Source organism: Hippoglossus stenolepis, chromosome 13, assembly GCF_022539355.2.
Source record: "Hippoglossus stenolepis isolate QCI-W04-F060 chromosome 13, HSTE1.2, whole genome shotgun sequence".
In the NCBI taxonomy this organism is placed as follows: Eukaryota; Metazoa; Chordata; class Actinopteri; order Pleuronectiformes; family Pleuronectidae; genus Hippoglossus; species Hippoglossus stenolepis.
The window spans coordinates 22,367,302-22,382,601 of NC_061495.1; the positions used below are offsets into that span (position 1 = coordinate 22,367,302).

Genomic DNA, 15,300 nt, shown 5'->3' on the forward strand with positions numbered 1-15,300 from the left:
GCTGAAGAGAATATTTCACTCATCAGACAACTAAATGCAAATTATTATGTTGCTCACCGGCTTGAGGTGTAAATAAGCAACTCAAAAGAAAAAAATGTGAGTTTTTAGTTCATCATCTTTTAAAGCTTAATTTGAATTTTCATCGAAAAAAATCAACTGCATCAAGTTGTTTTCTCCTTCAGGTGATTACAAGTGTTGATGAATTGTTCTTTTTGATTATTAGCCCCTGTGTAGCCGGGTTCGTCGAACAGATCTCCCAACATGCTTTGCTGCACCATTACACTTGACTCTTTTGGTTTTCAGACCTGCACTGAACTTTACACATTTTACTGAAATTATCCGGAGCAAGTCTTTTGCTCTGGACAATTTCCGGAGCTTTACCTGCCAACCACACTGTTAATTGTCAGAGTTAGTCCATGTGAGAATACAGCAGAACGATGTCTGACAAATTCACAGCGAGCGCGGTGGAGGTGACACAAGAAGAATCCAAATAACTCAGGATGACAAAGATGATTAGAACAAAGTACACGCAGAACACGCAGACGAAGACTTCAACTTGGAAAGTAAACGAAAACACTGTGCTTTCAAAATGTATGCAAAGTATAAGGATCTAACATTGAGAATAAATAAGGTTTAAGACATAAAGTGTTGAATTAATGCGACTAAATATGTTTGATAATTTATTTCAGAAAAGTTAATCAGAAAACAGGTTAATATTGGAATATTGGTTTCCAGGTACACGTGTCTAATGTCTTTTCTCTTTCTAACCCTAACCCAAACCCTATTAATACAGTGTTTACTTGTAAAATCATGGAACAAGTCCAACTATTCTGCTGTATTTCCTTATAAAGTAGGGTTCACATCAAAGTTGTTCCTGTGTTGATTACATCTTGACAATAACTCATCATCGTCAGGACGGTGCTTCAGAGGTGGACACTGAACAAAGGAATCTCTGATACATCACTGCTTTCTAAAAGTTTTTTTATTGACTAGATTTTGTGATGCTGCATGCAACTAGAAACATTTCAGCTAAATTACATCTCGTATTCTGTACAGATCATTACACAAACTGTGAATATGCACATGTCGACTCGTTGGACGAGGTTTCGTTTCAAAAATGTTGCACGGCAAACTGGAAAGTTCAACCTCTGTCGCTTGAATAAACAAATCTCTATAGTAAAATCAGTACAATGAGGAAACATCAGTATGAAACACAGCGGGGAGGGAAGGAGATGCACTCTGGACTGTGGCTCATGATCTGTGTGGTTACTGCGAGGAAAACTAAAACATGACAGGAGGTAATGCACAGAGAAAAATCACAAAGATCCAGCAAAGCCAGCACGTATGTTGTAAGTGTAGAGATGGGTTAATGTTAGAGCGTGTGCATGTTTCATGTGATGGACCACACACACACACACATACACTTACATGTCTTTATTAAAATGCCATAGACAGTCTGCGTAGCAGCGAGGGCAGTCTCAGTGCTTCATATCTTAATCATGATCGCTGCTAACCAATCTCCTTGTCTGTCATTTCCCGTCTGACTCGGCCCATCTTGCTGTCCTTCCTCATGAAAACTCCTTCACCTCTACATATAAAAAAAGTGAACCTCCTGACGTCAGACACTCTGGTATTAGGACGTAAAATCCAGATTTTTCTGGAGTGCTGGCCATCATTTCATTATGGCATAAGTTTATTTGTCAATCCTGTTTCTGAAATCGGGGACTTATCGAATTATCGACTTGTAAGAAAGTAGCTACAAATACTCACTTCTCATGTAAACTGGGGATTTGTTAAAAACCTTATGTGGTTGTCACAGCGCCGTTGATTGACATTGCAAATGATTGAAAAAGTCTTATACGGTAGAGACTCTCCTCTCCAGAAAAATGACTGAATATCAATTCATATGGACACTGTTGCTTTCTCTTTCAGGATATTTTAGTTTTTTTTGTTATAAATCCAGTGAAAAGACCAAAATCAACAATAACTTGGAAGTATCTTCTATAAATCAATGAGCCACACTGTCACATGCTGCCTCATTATGATGAACACAGGCGCATTGGCTGTACATAAACATGGACGACGTGACAGCTACCAAAAGTGAAGCCAAAATGTCTCAATCGCCCCCTGGTGGCTGGCTGCATTATAGGTCATAAACTCTGCCTCCTCCATGTAAGCAGATGGGACATGAACCAAACTTAAAAGTCAACTATATTTTTCTCTAAGATGGTTTCTGTCCAAGTGTTACGTTTGGATTTAATTATTCAATGATATAAAAGTGGGCCCTTGCTACCATGTCTCCATCTCTCGATCTCTATTTACAGTCTATGTGTACTCAGTCCTGTCGCCACAAATACTAAAACATGTTTAAAATGTGTTTTCATCCACAGGTGAAACTAGTTCCTCTTCATGCATGATTGTTTGAGTGATGTTTGCTGAAAACGTCAGAGTCCAACTGTTTCAGGGATGATAGACGGGAACTTGAAATGTTTTGATGGACAGACTAATGCACTGCTGGCTTTGGTTTTTTCATGATAACAATATAGAATCATATTTTAAATATACGGAATAAACATCAGGGGAGTGTGGAAAAAAAATACTGTGAATACTGAGATAAAAAACTCACTGTTGGTGTTGGAAGTATTAGTTTGACCAAAAATGTGTCACAACAGTGGAGACTTTAGTCAGTTTGTGAAATAAAAACCCCAAATACACACAACACATGGATGGAAAGTCATTTTACGTTTCAGTGTTTCGTCCCTTTTGCTGTCTTGTGACAAATTAATTCCAGCATCTTATTCTAACTTTAAATGGGGAGAAGGAGATAATAAAGTGGATAAAGATACTGAAAAGGAGACAAAAAGAAATGTCAGAAAAAGCGACAGAGGAAGGGGAAAAGATGGAGGCAGCTGAGCGAAATAAGAAATGCAAGGAAGGAAAGGAAGGAAAGAAGGAGGCGAGAAGGAGGTGAGAAGGAGGTAAGAGAAGAGAGGGACGGTGGGAGGAAGGTGGCAGACAAAAGGTAAAGCAAAGGACAAAATGAAGGAAAAGAAGGAAGAAGTAATAAATGTCGTAAAGATTAAAATAGAGGCGGATGATTGGCTCTGACATGTTAAAGTGCCCAGGAGATGTGGCGTACACACACACTAACACAAACACAAACGCACGCGCAAAAACACACTGACCCGAGCGTAAGCTAGCAATAGTCTCCAAGCGTGGTTGTCCTCTTGTTGAACTCACACACACACATACACCCACACAAACACACACACACAACATGGCGTTCAGGACACTCCCATTGGGATGAGCTGTCATCGCCATGGTTACAGTCTTCGAGTTCAGAGTTAGGACACACACACACTTCAGTGTCCACAAAGCACACTGCAACTTAAGTCCTAAGTCAACACACCGCAAACACCTTGTGTGAGTCCTGTGAGTGTGTGTTTGTTTGTATGTGTGTGTGTGTGTTTGTGTGTGTGTCCATAATAAATCTCTCTCTCTCTCTCTCTCTCTCTCTCTCTCTCTCTCTCTCTCTCCTGGTCAGTCTCAGTGTCTCTCTCTCTCAGTTGGTCCGCCTGTGTTTCTGGTGCCACAGCGCGGTCGGCAGGTTCTGGCAGCCCTGGTATTCTCGTCGCATCTCCCCGTCAGTCAGCGGCGGCGTGGCGTTGCAGGGGGCGCCCGCCAGGGTCACGTTCAGAAGGCCGGCCCACGGCTCCAGCAAATGAGATATCCCTGCAGCCTGAAGGCATCACGAGTGGAAGAGGTCAGGAGATCATTTAGAAGAGTGACGAGAGAAATTAAACTTAACGGCGAACAAATAAATTACCTTCCCCAGGTGGTCCAGCAGGCAGTTTGCAGGGTGGATGTAGGACCAGCTGCCATCCTCCGAGCCCATGTTCACCCTCTGGTTGTGGTGGTTGTGGGTCTGCCGCGGCTGCTTTGGGATCAGGACCACGTTGAGGTGTTTCTGGGACCCTCGCAGCCTCTTGGACAGAACGCCACTGTAGCTCTGATCCACAAAGAGCAGGACGCGAGTGGCCCTGCAGCCGGCCAGGTCGGCCAGCAGCTCATTGACCGAGTATCGCTCCTTCAGATCAGCCTGGAAAGGGAAAGGAATGAAAAGGAGACTTGGGTGGGCTGTCGAATATAAATCTTCCAAGGTTTTTCTTTGTCTTCCTGATCTACCAGCACTGCACGCAGCCATAAACACATAGCACCAATTGCTATAGATGAGTTTGATGATTGTTGTGCATCTACTGGGTTTCACAAAAAAGTTTCTGTGACTCCACTTCCTCCCGCTATCCAGAAATGAAGCTAAAATGTTCCAATATTAATGCTGCCATCTTGCGCATGCGTCTGATTACAGTTTTCAAATACCTTGCCCAACATGGAGCTCTCTGATCTGACATATTAACAGAATAAATGATTAATAACTGAAATTCCATCCATGACCTGTTTACCATGACATGAGCACAGCCTGACTTCAAAGATCAGCTCATATCCTTATTTTCAGAAAATGTGACGACACAAATTCTGTTGTCTGGGTGGTCCTGTGTGTGTGTGTGCGTGTGTGTGTGTGTGTGTGTGTGTGTGTGTGTGTGTGTGAGTCATCTTTATCAGGCTGATATGGCTCCCATGTGTGTCCAACAAATCATTCTTTCCTAAAGTGTGTACTGTCTTTCTTACAATGCCGTTGAGGTTGGCGTCCCACAGCAGCATGGTGCCATCGTTGCGTGTTGGCGAGTTCAGGTAGAGAACCAGTGTGTCGGCACAGTGTTGCTTCCTGCAGACGTACGACACGTGGTTACGAATCACCGCTTTCTCTGTTGCCGAGTACACGCCCTCTATGTCCTCTGTTGGGGGGACATAAATGCATATTTTTATTTACACAAATCTCACAGCAAGAGGATTAAATATCTTGAGTTCAAATCTGCTCCACAAGTTTCAGTCTCAGCTGACTAATCAAATATAAATAAATAAATAACTTCTCAAAAACATGAACACTTGAACAAACATTAACATTAAACATTAAAATGACAGAAACCATCTTTGACAAAAATGTAAATACTTTAACTGTTCACTAACATGGAGGAGGCAAGGTTTATGACTTATACTGCAGGCAGCCACCAGGGGGCAATCGAGACATTTTGGCTTCACTGTTGGAAAGCTGCCATGTCGTAAATCTTTAAATTTTACAGTCTATGTTCTGTATAGTGAAAACTTTACTTTTGATACTTCATGCAATACGTTTTCTAGTTTTGTACCTTTACTTACCGACAAAGTCAAATTCTAAACGCAGGATGTTTACGAGTATTTTCATACTTGATACCAACTTTACTTTAACACATTTTATTAATTCTTCTTCCATCGTTAGTGTTAGTGTGTAACCGAGACGGTGATGAGATTTTAAAATCGTCGTACCAGGAAGTTGTCCACTGCTGGCAAAGAAGGTCTTGATGTGATCTTTATGGAAGCCATTGTTCCGGAGCATTTTATAGAACCCCTGAAGATTTTCAACGTGATGCTGGAACGTCATCTGTTGCTGCCAGCCACCTGCCCACGCCCACACACACACACACACACACACACACACACACACACATACAAACCACACAAGTAATTTTTCCCGACACGGAGCATTACACTCTAATAGCAACAGGACAGTCATCACTGTTATAAATCAATGTTGAAAAAAACTTTTAAGATGTGGCGATGTTTTTATTTATCAGTTTTACAAACCAAAATAACTCATAGATTTATGGAGAGATGGTGGTTTGGGTTAAACAAACGACTGAGTCGTACCCGATATGAGCACGGCGTGGTCACAGGTCTGGTAGAGCCGGCAGGAGAGGTGAGTGGCGAGCGGCTGCTGGTGGCAGCGGCGAGTGTTTTTATTCAGCTCGCAGCTGGAGACAGGCAAACTTGGAGAGCCCATCGGCAGCGGCTGAGGACACCTCGCAAACTCTGTGTGGTCTGTGGGAGGCAGGAATAAAAAAGGATCAGCTTCACAGAAAATGCACAGGTGTTTGTCTCGGAAACAACTTCTAAAAGAGCATTTAACCCATTTCCTGACATTAAGACCATTTGCTTGGGACACAACCAACCATTAGGGACAACCTCATCCCCACATATTTGTAGCATTTGGGTTGGGTTTTTGGTCTTATCCTGAGGATTGTCTGTGTTTTTTTTCCTATAAGCTTTTCTCACGACTCCCAGGTTGCTAGCAGAGGCTGCAGGTGTGGGTGGTCCTGGCAGAACGTGCATTTCACTCAGAAAGCCTCCCACCAGGAAAAGTGAAGCCAACAGAATGCCACTCAAGCTATAAAATGCAGGTGGATTTTAACAATCACTGCGGTTTGTTTAGTTTTTCTTTTTCTACACTTAACACTTGGAACACTTTCCGGGACATGCATGAAGCGTAAACTGTTAAATGTTGGATGAATAATGACGGTGGTTAATCCCCTGACTTTTTATTAAGGACCACCACCGACATCTGTGGTCTTGAGTGAAATGTTATTGGTTTTGATGATTTCCTGATGATTTATCTATTGAGTCAAATCCTTCATGTGTTCCATCTTCCTTTCAACCTGTGTCAGTACTGAATTCCTCACCCACACATCTAAGTCTCTGTGTTCGGTTGCTGTCTCCGACCCCGACAACCAGCGGCAGGAAGTGGACTTCGCAGAGCCCTCCGACGGTCCGCTCTACCAGCCGGCCGCCACCAGTGGTGCTGATACGGGCCCCACCTGCCAGCCGGCTGTGTCCGTTACCCATGAGCCTCTCTGGCCCGGCTTGCCGACGCTTCAGCTGGTTCTGACAACGACCCTTCAGAGCCAGAGTCAAGCACTCCTCACCTGAAGACACAGAGAGCGACACAAGAGTTTGAAAAGAAGGTGATAGATACAGTTTTTATCAGATTTATTGACATTATACAGATTCTCCCAATGCATAAGGAGTTTGACCTCTTTCTTTTAAGATATTCGAAACAAACTCATTGACAACTAGACTCTTTTATTTCTGTTGCCGTTGAAAGTCTGAATCTTTATGTAGAACTGCATTTTACTTGACTCTATTGGTCTTGTATCATTATATTATAGTATAATATCTTTTAAATTGATGGTAGCAGTTTATTATCTACTATTTCTTTTTTTCATAGGTACATATACTTTTTTATTTTCAATCCCAGCCAATCCCAACTGATATTTCGAGCAAGAGGTGGGTTACACCCTTGAAATATATATATTTTTATACATGTCCTTGTCTACTAATTGTTTTCTGTCAATGACATTGGTGTGTTTCCTTTTGAATAACAATAAAGTACATGTTGAAGTTAATCATTTTATTTCACACCAGACTGTATTCATCCCTGAATAATTATATTTAATCAGATTCGCACAAACTAACTGGTTTAAAAAGAACTTCAAGCAAATACTGTTTTATTTCTATTTTATTATTCACTTGCTCTCTTATCTTATCTTATCTTATCTTATCTTATCTCATCTTATCTCATCTTATCTTATCTTGGTGATCGTTAGGGGCCTGGCCACAGTTGCTTTGCCGTAGGGCCGTCTAACAGATTCATTGTGCCATGATCAGCATGGCTAGAGTTAAGTTATAAAATCATACATAGCATAAAGAACCCAAAGCTCCATCCTGCTCCTTTTGATTACACTTCTCTCTTCACCTCCTATGCCCTCTGTCATTTACAGTGCCTTGCATAAGTATTCACCCCCTTTGGACTTTTCTACATTTTGTCATGGTATAACCACAGATTAAAATTTATTTCATCGTGAGTTTATGTAATGGACCAACACAAAATAGTGCATCATTTGGAAGTGGGGGGAAATATTACATGGATTTCACAATTATTTACAAATAAAAATCTGAAAAGTGTTGAGTGCATATGTATTCACCCCCTTTACTGTGAAACCCCTAACAAAGATCTGGTGCGACCAATTGCATTCACAAGTCACATTTGCAAGTCACATAATTAGTAAATAGGGTCCACCTGTCTGCAATTTAATCTCAGTATAAATACACCTGTTCTGTGACAGACTCAGAGTTTGTTGGAGATAATTACTGAACAAACAGCATCATGAAGACCAAGGAGCTCACCAAACAGGTCAGGGATAAAGTTGTGGAGAAATATGAAGCAGGGTTAGGTTATAAAAAAATATCCAGAGCTTTGAACATCTCTCTGAGCACCATAAAATCCATCATAAGAAAATGGAAAGAATATGGCACAACCGCAAACCTACCAAGAAGAGGCCGTCCACCCAAACTGAAGAGTCGGACAAGGAGAAAATGAATCAGAGAAGCAACCAGGAGGCCCATGGTTACTCTGGAGGAGTTGCAGAGATCCACAGCTGAGGTGGGAGAATCTGTCCACAGGACAACTATTAGTCGTCTACTCCACAAATCTGGCCTTTATGGAAGAGTGGCAAGAAGAAAGCCATTGTTGAAAGTGAACCATAAAAAATCCCGTTTGGAGTTTGCCAGAAGCCATGTGGGAGACACAGCAAACATGTGGAAGAAGGTGCTCTGGTCAGATGAGACCAAAATTGAACTTTTTGGCCTCAATGCAAAACGCTATGTGTGGCGAAAACCCAACACTGCCCATCACCCTGAGCACACCATCCCAACAGTGAAATATGGTGGTGGTAGCATCATGCTGTGGGGATGCTTCTCTTCAGCAGGTACAGGGAAACTGGTCAGAATAGAGGGAAAGATGGATGGAGCCAAATACAGGGAAATCCTTGAAGAAAATCTGATGCAGTCTGCAAAAGACTTGAGACTGGGGCGGAGGTTCATCTTCCAGCAGGACAATGACCCTAAACATACAGCCAGAGCTACAAAGGAATGGTTTGGATTAAAGAATGTTAATGTCTTAAAATGGCCCAGTCAAAGCCCAGACCTCAATCCAATAGAGAATCTATGGCAAGACTTGAAGATTGCGGTTCACAGACGGTCTCCATCCAATCTGACTGAGCTTCATCTTTTTTGCCAAGAAGAATGGACAAACCTTTCCATCTCTAGATGTGCAAAGCTGGTAGAGACATACCCCAAAAGACTTGCAGCTGTAATTGCAGCGAAAGGGGGTTCTACCAAGTATTGACACAGGGGGGTGAATACTTATGCACCCAACAGATGTCAACTTTTTTGTTCTCATTATTGTTTGTGTCACAATAAAATTTATTTTGCACCTCCAAAGTACTATGCATGTTTTGTTGATCAAACGGGAAAAAGTTTATTTAAGTCTATTTGAATTCCAGTTAGTAACAGTACATAATGGGAAAAAGTCCAAGGGGGGTGAATACTTATGCAAGGCACTGTATCTCCCTCACTCCCCGAGCTTCTGGTTTATCTCACTTTTTCTCCTCCGTGTACTAAACTCCCCCTTTCCCCTACTCCATCTCTCCTACTCCCTCCACTCTTCTCCAGGTTAAATTAGGTCTAAAAAAAGTTTTGCTCTTAAAGACGTTGTTCAATCTCCGTCGACGGGACCCAGCAGGGGGCCCCGTGCTCCATGTGCGTGTGTATGAATAATTGACCGGTGTGTGTTCGTGTAACAAGAAGCCAAATTCACCTCAACATCTGGCCCCAACCTCTCTCACAGCAGGAGGTCAGCGACTTTCACTTCAACACACGATGATTTTACAGAACTTGTGAGGACCGATGCAGAACACATTGACTTCCTGTCCCATTAGACCGTTTCTACATGAATGAAGCACTTTGGAGACTTTTACTCTCGCTTTTGGCCTTTTATCCACATTGAAGCGGGCGTTTATATTTTAGAAACACTAAGGTTTGATAATTTCACAAAGGTTTGAAATACTCTCTTATTCCTTTTAAAATAACATTTTCTTGTTTATGCTGGGGACATTTCTCAATAAAGTTGCTTATACTGACATATCTTCTTTTCTGATCAGATGATTTACAGAGCACTAAATTGTGATTTAATAAACTAACCAGGACAAACAGTAAATCTTCAGTATATAATATATATAATATTATATTTTAAATGAAATAATATAAAAACATGCCTAACACAGTGTAGCTGTAGATGACAAACTTTAGAAAACAGATAAGAATGAATGGAAACCACTCAAGATGAAAAACAGAAGACACCTTTTGGATTTAAACACAGACTGCAATAAAGATGGATGACATGACACTAGCTCCTAAAAGTAAAGCCATGTCTTGATTACCTGCCTGGTGTCTGGTTGCAATATAGGTTATACAATTTCAGTCAGACAACTCATGTTCAAATGTTTATTGCAGCAGTAGAACATGTTTATTGTTTGGCGTCTAGGCTCCAACTTAATCACTCCCCCATATGATTACACAGGACTGATGGGAGTGATGAGCAAATACTTGTAACCCCCCGTTGGAGCCTACAGGTGGATGCTGGGGTGGTGGAGGGGCTGAAGCAACTGGTAGCAATACTGCAGCAGCAGTGCGAGCAAAGGGGATGATGGGAAATTTATCTCTGCTTAAATAGACCACCTGATAATATGTCACATGATGTATTTCACATGATTGGAGCAGCGCAGCTCGAGTTGGCTGCCTGAACTAGCTCGCAGGCGTCGCTCCATTAAAACAGAGTGAAACATCATGATTGACTGCTGGGAGTTACTCGCGATTGGTCGAGCACATGTATGGGCGGGACCTTGATAGAGTGGCTTCATCCTCAGATCACTACTGCACAGCCTCTGGTTTCAAATTACATATTCGGCGCAAGATGGCAGCGTTCATGTCCAGGACATCTTGATATTATTTCCAGATAGTGGGAGGAAGTAGTGATGTGTTGTCCATCTTTACTTACAGTCTGGGAGGAGAGAACTTGGTTCTCTTAAACTAAAAGGAAATTAAACTTGGGCTGAATTTTCATATTGTCCGTCTAAACATTATCATAGAACCAAAACAGGAAGTGATGAACAACCAAAAATATTCCCACCTTGCAAATGTCCTTACTCTTAATCTTTAACTCAAGTAGGTTACCATAAATAGAAAATGCAAACACACGCGCAGGCTGAGACATCACAGGTGTAGCTGTGGGCACAAAGTGCTGAAGTCTGGTCGAACGCCCTCTGAGCAGGAAAATGTCCTGCATCACACAATGAGCTATAAATGGGACCACGCCACCCAACTTGTCTCTTCTGCTCCAGTTAAAGGCAAAACCAACACAGTCAATACACGCTACATACACACAAATTCTACACAAGTGCATACACTGTATATCTGGTGCACGTGTTAAAACAGAAATTCGTAGACACACAGAAGGAAAAACAAAGAAGCCTTGCACTGCTTTTGAATACAATCACTATTACCCATGATACAACTATTCCAGCTTTAATATCATCTTTGCTGCAACTATAGATGCTACAAAAACTGAATGGGATCAACACTAAACTTTTCTTTAATTCACTTTATTAAGTGTCATTCCTTATTATAGTGGTCTTACTCCTAGCTTAACTATTTTATTGCTGTATTTGATATTGTTATGCTGCTTTTACTCATTTGAAACAATTTGGTAGCTTTTTCAAGATTGAGACGCATTTTTGAGAAAAACCGGAGGAACATTGATGGTCCGAAAACTATACAACCAGTTTACAACAATGGAAACTGTAATGGGCCAAGAAAAGAACCCTGCGGAACACCATTAGTGATTATTATCGCTTCTGCTACTTTTGGAACTGTCTTCTATCTGCTATTACCACTACGACTATAACTGTATCACAACTACTGCTACCACTGTTAGGTTTTACCACGACTACATGATGCTGTCTATACTATTTGTTGTGCATTTGAGAAGAAAAACTTTATACTCAGTTATGTTTAGCTGATAAATGCTTTGATTATACACTATATGCATTCATTTAGGCCAAATTTAGATAAATGATTGGGCATTTCCGAAACAGCTGATTGACAGACTCACCCAGGTAAATGCCGTCCAGGTGGGCACATCTCTTCTTTGTCATGTTCACGTCCAAGTAGAAGAGGACCACAGGATGTCCAAAGTTTTCCCCGGGCCTCGGATCCAGCACCAGGACGGCATCGTGGGCCATGGATCCAGGAAAAGGCTGCTGGTGTCTGTAGGGACCGTCCCCTCCATTCGGCATCTGGCTGACCCCGAAACCTCCCCGAGGTTTGGAGCTCACTGTCCCACCTGAGGAGTCCGGCAGGATGGCCACAACTTTGTCTGAGGAACCTGAAAGATTTTGGAACAGCAGACTCCTCATAGTAACACAAAAAAATTAAGTGTAATGATCCATTTATAAGAGAAATTAGAAAACATACGATTGTTGATAAGTAAATACTATAAATTTGAATTTGAAGTTTGCCTGAGGTCTCTGTGTCTTTAGTGTTCACAGGAATCATAGAGTGATGCTCAATTTGAATCCATATATATGGGACAAATAATTAATTTAAACATAATATAGTGGCCATATTCATATAAAATTGAATAAATTCTGTAAAGTAAAGAAATTATGAAAAATTAACACTTGAGGACATTTTACATTATTTGGTTTTGTATAAATTTGTTGATATTCTATTTTGATTGATTTAAAATGACTTTATTTCCATTTTCTAATAATTTAATATATGTGCAGATTTTACAGATTTTTTATTTAAATACATCTTGTTGTTTATCACATTAATATTGATTCTAATATTCAGACCAACACACATAAATTGTCTTTTGAAATTCATTCAAAATAAAACTTTTCACATATAAGTGATCTAATTTTGAATTTGAGCAGCACAACTTTGTTTTTAAGTTGGTGGACATAATAAGGACCATTTATTCAGTGAAATACTTTTATTCTAAGACAATTAATACCTTAATCCTAGTCAATTAATTTTTCTCTTTATCCTTATTCTAACTGTCTGACTCATAGATTTTCACATGAACTTACACTGTATGTTCTCAGTGGTTTATTCCATATAAAGTGCCAAAAACATCATATGATTCTCACACAAAATAAGAAACAATGTTTAAAACACTGTGGTGATGCATGACCTTTGACCTCTGTACCTGCGGTGGTGCGTGGCTCCGACACGTAAACGGCCACGGCAGACAGCGGGAGGTGGGCGAGCTGCCTGCACTCTGCCTCGGAGAGTGAGGACATGCGGAGGCACCGGTCCAGCTGGTCCCACTGCAGAGACTGGAGACCGGAGTGGACCCAGTGCTCCAGCCGGTCCGGGACCATCACGCTGCCTGTGGAGGCCGTGACGGAAACATGGAGGCTGAGGATGCTGAGCGGAGCAGCGAGAAGCAGCAGGAGCCTCATTCTCACACCAGGGATCTACTTGTTCTTTAACGTCTGATATTTTCACTTGTGATTATTCCTCCTCAGTTCTTCTTCTTTTAATTCGTCCTTGTTTTGTTCTTCACTCTTGGTTTATCCCTTTCTCCCTTTTTCTGTTCTCTCTTGATTATTCCTTTTCTTCTCTGTATCTGCCCTAAACCTCCTGGTCCTCTTTTTTCCTCTTATATCCCCAGATGTTCCTCTTTTCCTCTGTATCCTATTATTCCTTCACTTTTGTCTCTTCACTTGAGCTTTTTTGTCCTTTTCCTGTTTTTGCGTCCAGTTGTTTTCTTCCAGAATAATATATTTTTAAAAAAAAATGTCCTTTACTTTTCACGCTAATTACCTGTCTTCTGTATTCACGCTCTTCCTTCTTTATCTGGACATGAGAGGGTGAAGTTCTCACAAACGTTGGTCTATGACATCAGAAAACGTTCTCCTCCTGTCTTGTTGCTTTTCAGCTTTATTTCTCCTTTTTCTGCCTTTGAAATGAAAAGTAAATCTGTTATTCTGTCTCTATTTTTATCTTTAAATCTACTTTTCTTTGCACCTGAGTCGATGCAACATATCTCAACATCCTCTTTGGGTTGATCTGACAATGAGAAACCTGTTTCCCTTTTTTTCTCTCTTCACTTGTTTTTCTTTATTCCTCTTTTCTTCTGGACTTCAGAGCAGGGTAATATATCCAACACTCCCCAAAGGCAACACTTTTTTTGTTGTTGTTCTTTCCTTCTTCTTCTTCTTCTTTATTCGTCCCTCGGGTGGAGAAGGATTTATTCTGCAGCAGCTTCAGGCTCTGTGTTGGTTAGGGAGGCAATAGATCATCCTGTAGAAAGAAGAAAAAAGTTTGTCCTGGTGATCAGATCCTCTTCTGTCGTTCTTTTCTTCTCTTCCTTTTTGTGGGACGAGTCTTAAAGACTCTTTGCTCTCAGTGACACTTGAGATCAGAGCGTCCACATCCACCAGGACGGACACCACTCCTGCTGCTCAGCTTCAATCTGCTTGCCCTGCTCTCTTTATCTGTCTGACTCTCTCTCTCTCTCTCTCTCTCTCCTCTCTCTCTCTCTCTCTCTCTCTCTCACACACACACACACACACACACACACACACACACACACACACTCTCTCTCTCTCTATCACACGAACACACACTTTCCTCTCTCTCTTCCTCTAGCTCTGACATGCCAGAGGTAAAGGAGAAGGGAGGATATGAAGAGAGAAAAACTCCAGAGGAGGAAAGAGTTTGTGCAACGGAAGAGAAAAAAAAGAGGGAATGATGAGAAGAGAAGGAAGGAGGAGAGGAGAGGAGAGGAGGAGAGATGAGGGAAGAATAGACAACAGTGATGGAAGAGGAAGAAACGTGAGAGAAGGATCAGGATAAAAAGGAAAGAGAGAAAGGATGAAAAAGTGGGAGGAGGGGTCGAGAGGAAAAAAGGGTGGAAAGGCGGAAAATAGGAAAGGAAGAGAGGAAAAGTGAGAAGAAAACCTGCACAAGAGAGGAGAAGTGAAAAAAAGAGAGCGGTAGCGAAACAGAAATGGGAAAGAAATAGAAGGGGAGAATAAGAAAGGCAAGGAAGAAAAACAGGGAAAGTGGGAAGTAGAGAGGAAAGGAAACAGGGAGGAAGAGAAGAGGGGAGGAAAAATGTGGATGACGAAAAGTGAGAACTGGGAAAGGAAGTAATGGGAAACATAAGCAATAAGAAAAGTATGAAGGGAAAAGAAGAGTAGGAAAAGAAATAGGAAATGAAGGAAAAATTATGAAAATGAGGGGGGGAATTATAGAAGTACAGAGGGAAGGAATCTGGGAAATGGAGGGAAGAAGGGGGAAGAGGAAAGGAAAGGAGATGAAAGTGTGAGAAAGGACAGGAGAAGGGTAAAAGGGGGGACATAAGGAGGTAAGGAAAGTGATGAAGGAGGGAGGAGATGAAGGACAGAAGGTAGGGCTCCTCTAGTGTGTCCTCTAGTGATGAAATATGGGATGTACACG

General features: G+C 41.4%; 1 protein-coding gene across 1 annotated transcript; it reads right to left on the bottom strand.

Moving 5' to 3' along the window:
* Nucleotides 1-964: 964 nt before the first annotated feature.
* On the bottom strand, nt 965-14,301 carry si:ch211-67e16.11. Its single transcript, XM_035174235.2, has 8 exons — nt 13,040-14,301; nt 11,939-12,211; nt 6,612-6,854; nt 5,803-5,973; nt 5,422-5,553; nt 4,687-4,853; nt 3,827-4,099; nt 965-3,739 (listed from the first exon to the last, which is right to left on the bottom strand). The coding sequence occupies exons 1-8, from the start codon at nt 13,293-13,295 to the stop codon at nt 3,563-3,565; spliced, it is 1,692 nt and encodes a 563-aa protein (XP_035030126.1). The 5' UTR covers nt 13,296-14,301; the 3' UTR covers nt 965-3,562.
* Between the last annotated feature and the right edge of the window lie 999 nt (nt 14,302-15,300).

Excerpts from the sequence above, each read along its gene's own strand:
- si:ch211-67e16.11 (XM_035174235.2), bottom strand. The coding sequence starts at position 13,295 with ATGAGGCTCCTGCTGCTTCTCGCTGCTCCGCTCAGCATCCTCAGCCTC. Across the intron at positions 6,855-11,938 it reads CCTGGACGGCATTTACCTGG|GTGAGGAGTGCTTGACTCTG; the intron begins GTGAGTCTGTCA and ends CTGTGTCTTCAG. Across the intron at positions 3,740-3,826 it reads TGCTGGACCACCTGGGGAAG|GCTGCAGGGATATCTCATTT; the intron begins GTAATTTATTTG and ends TGATGCCTTCAG.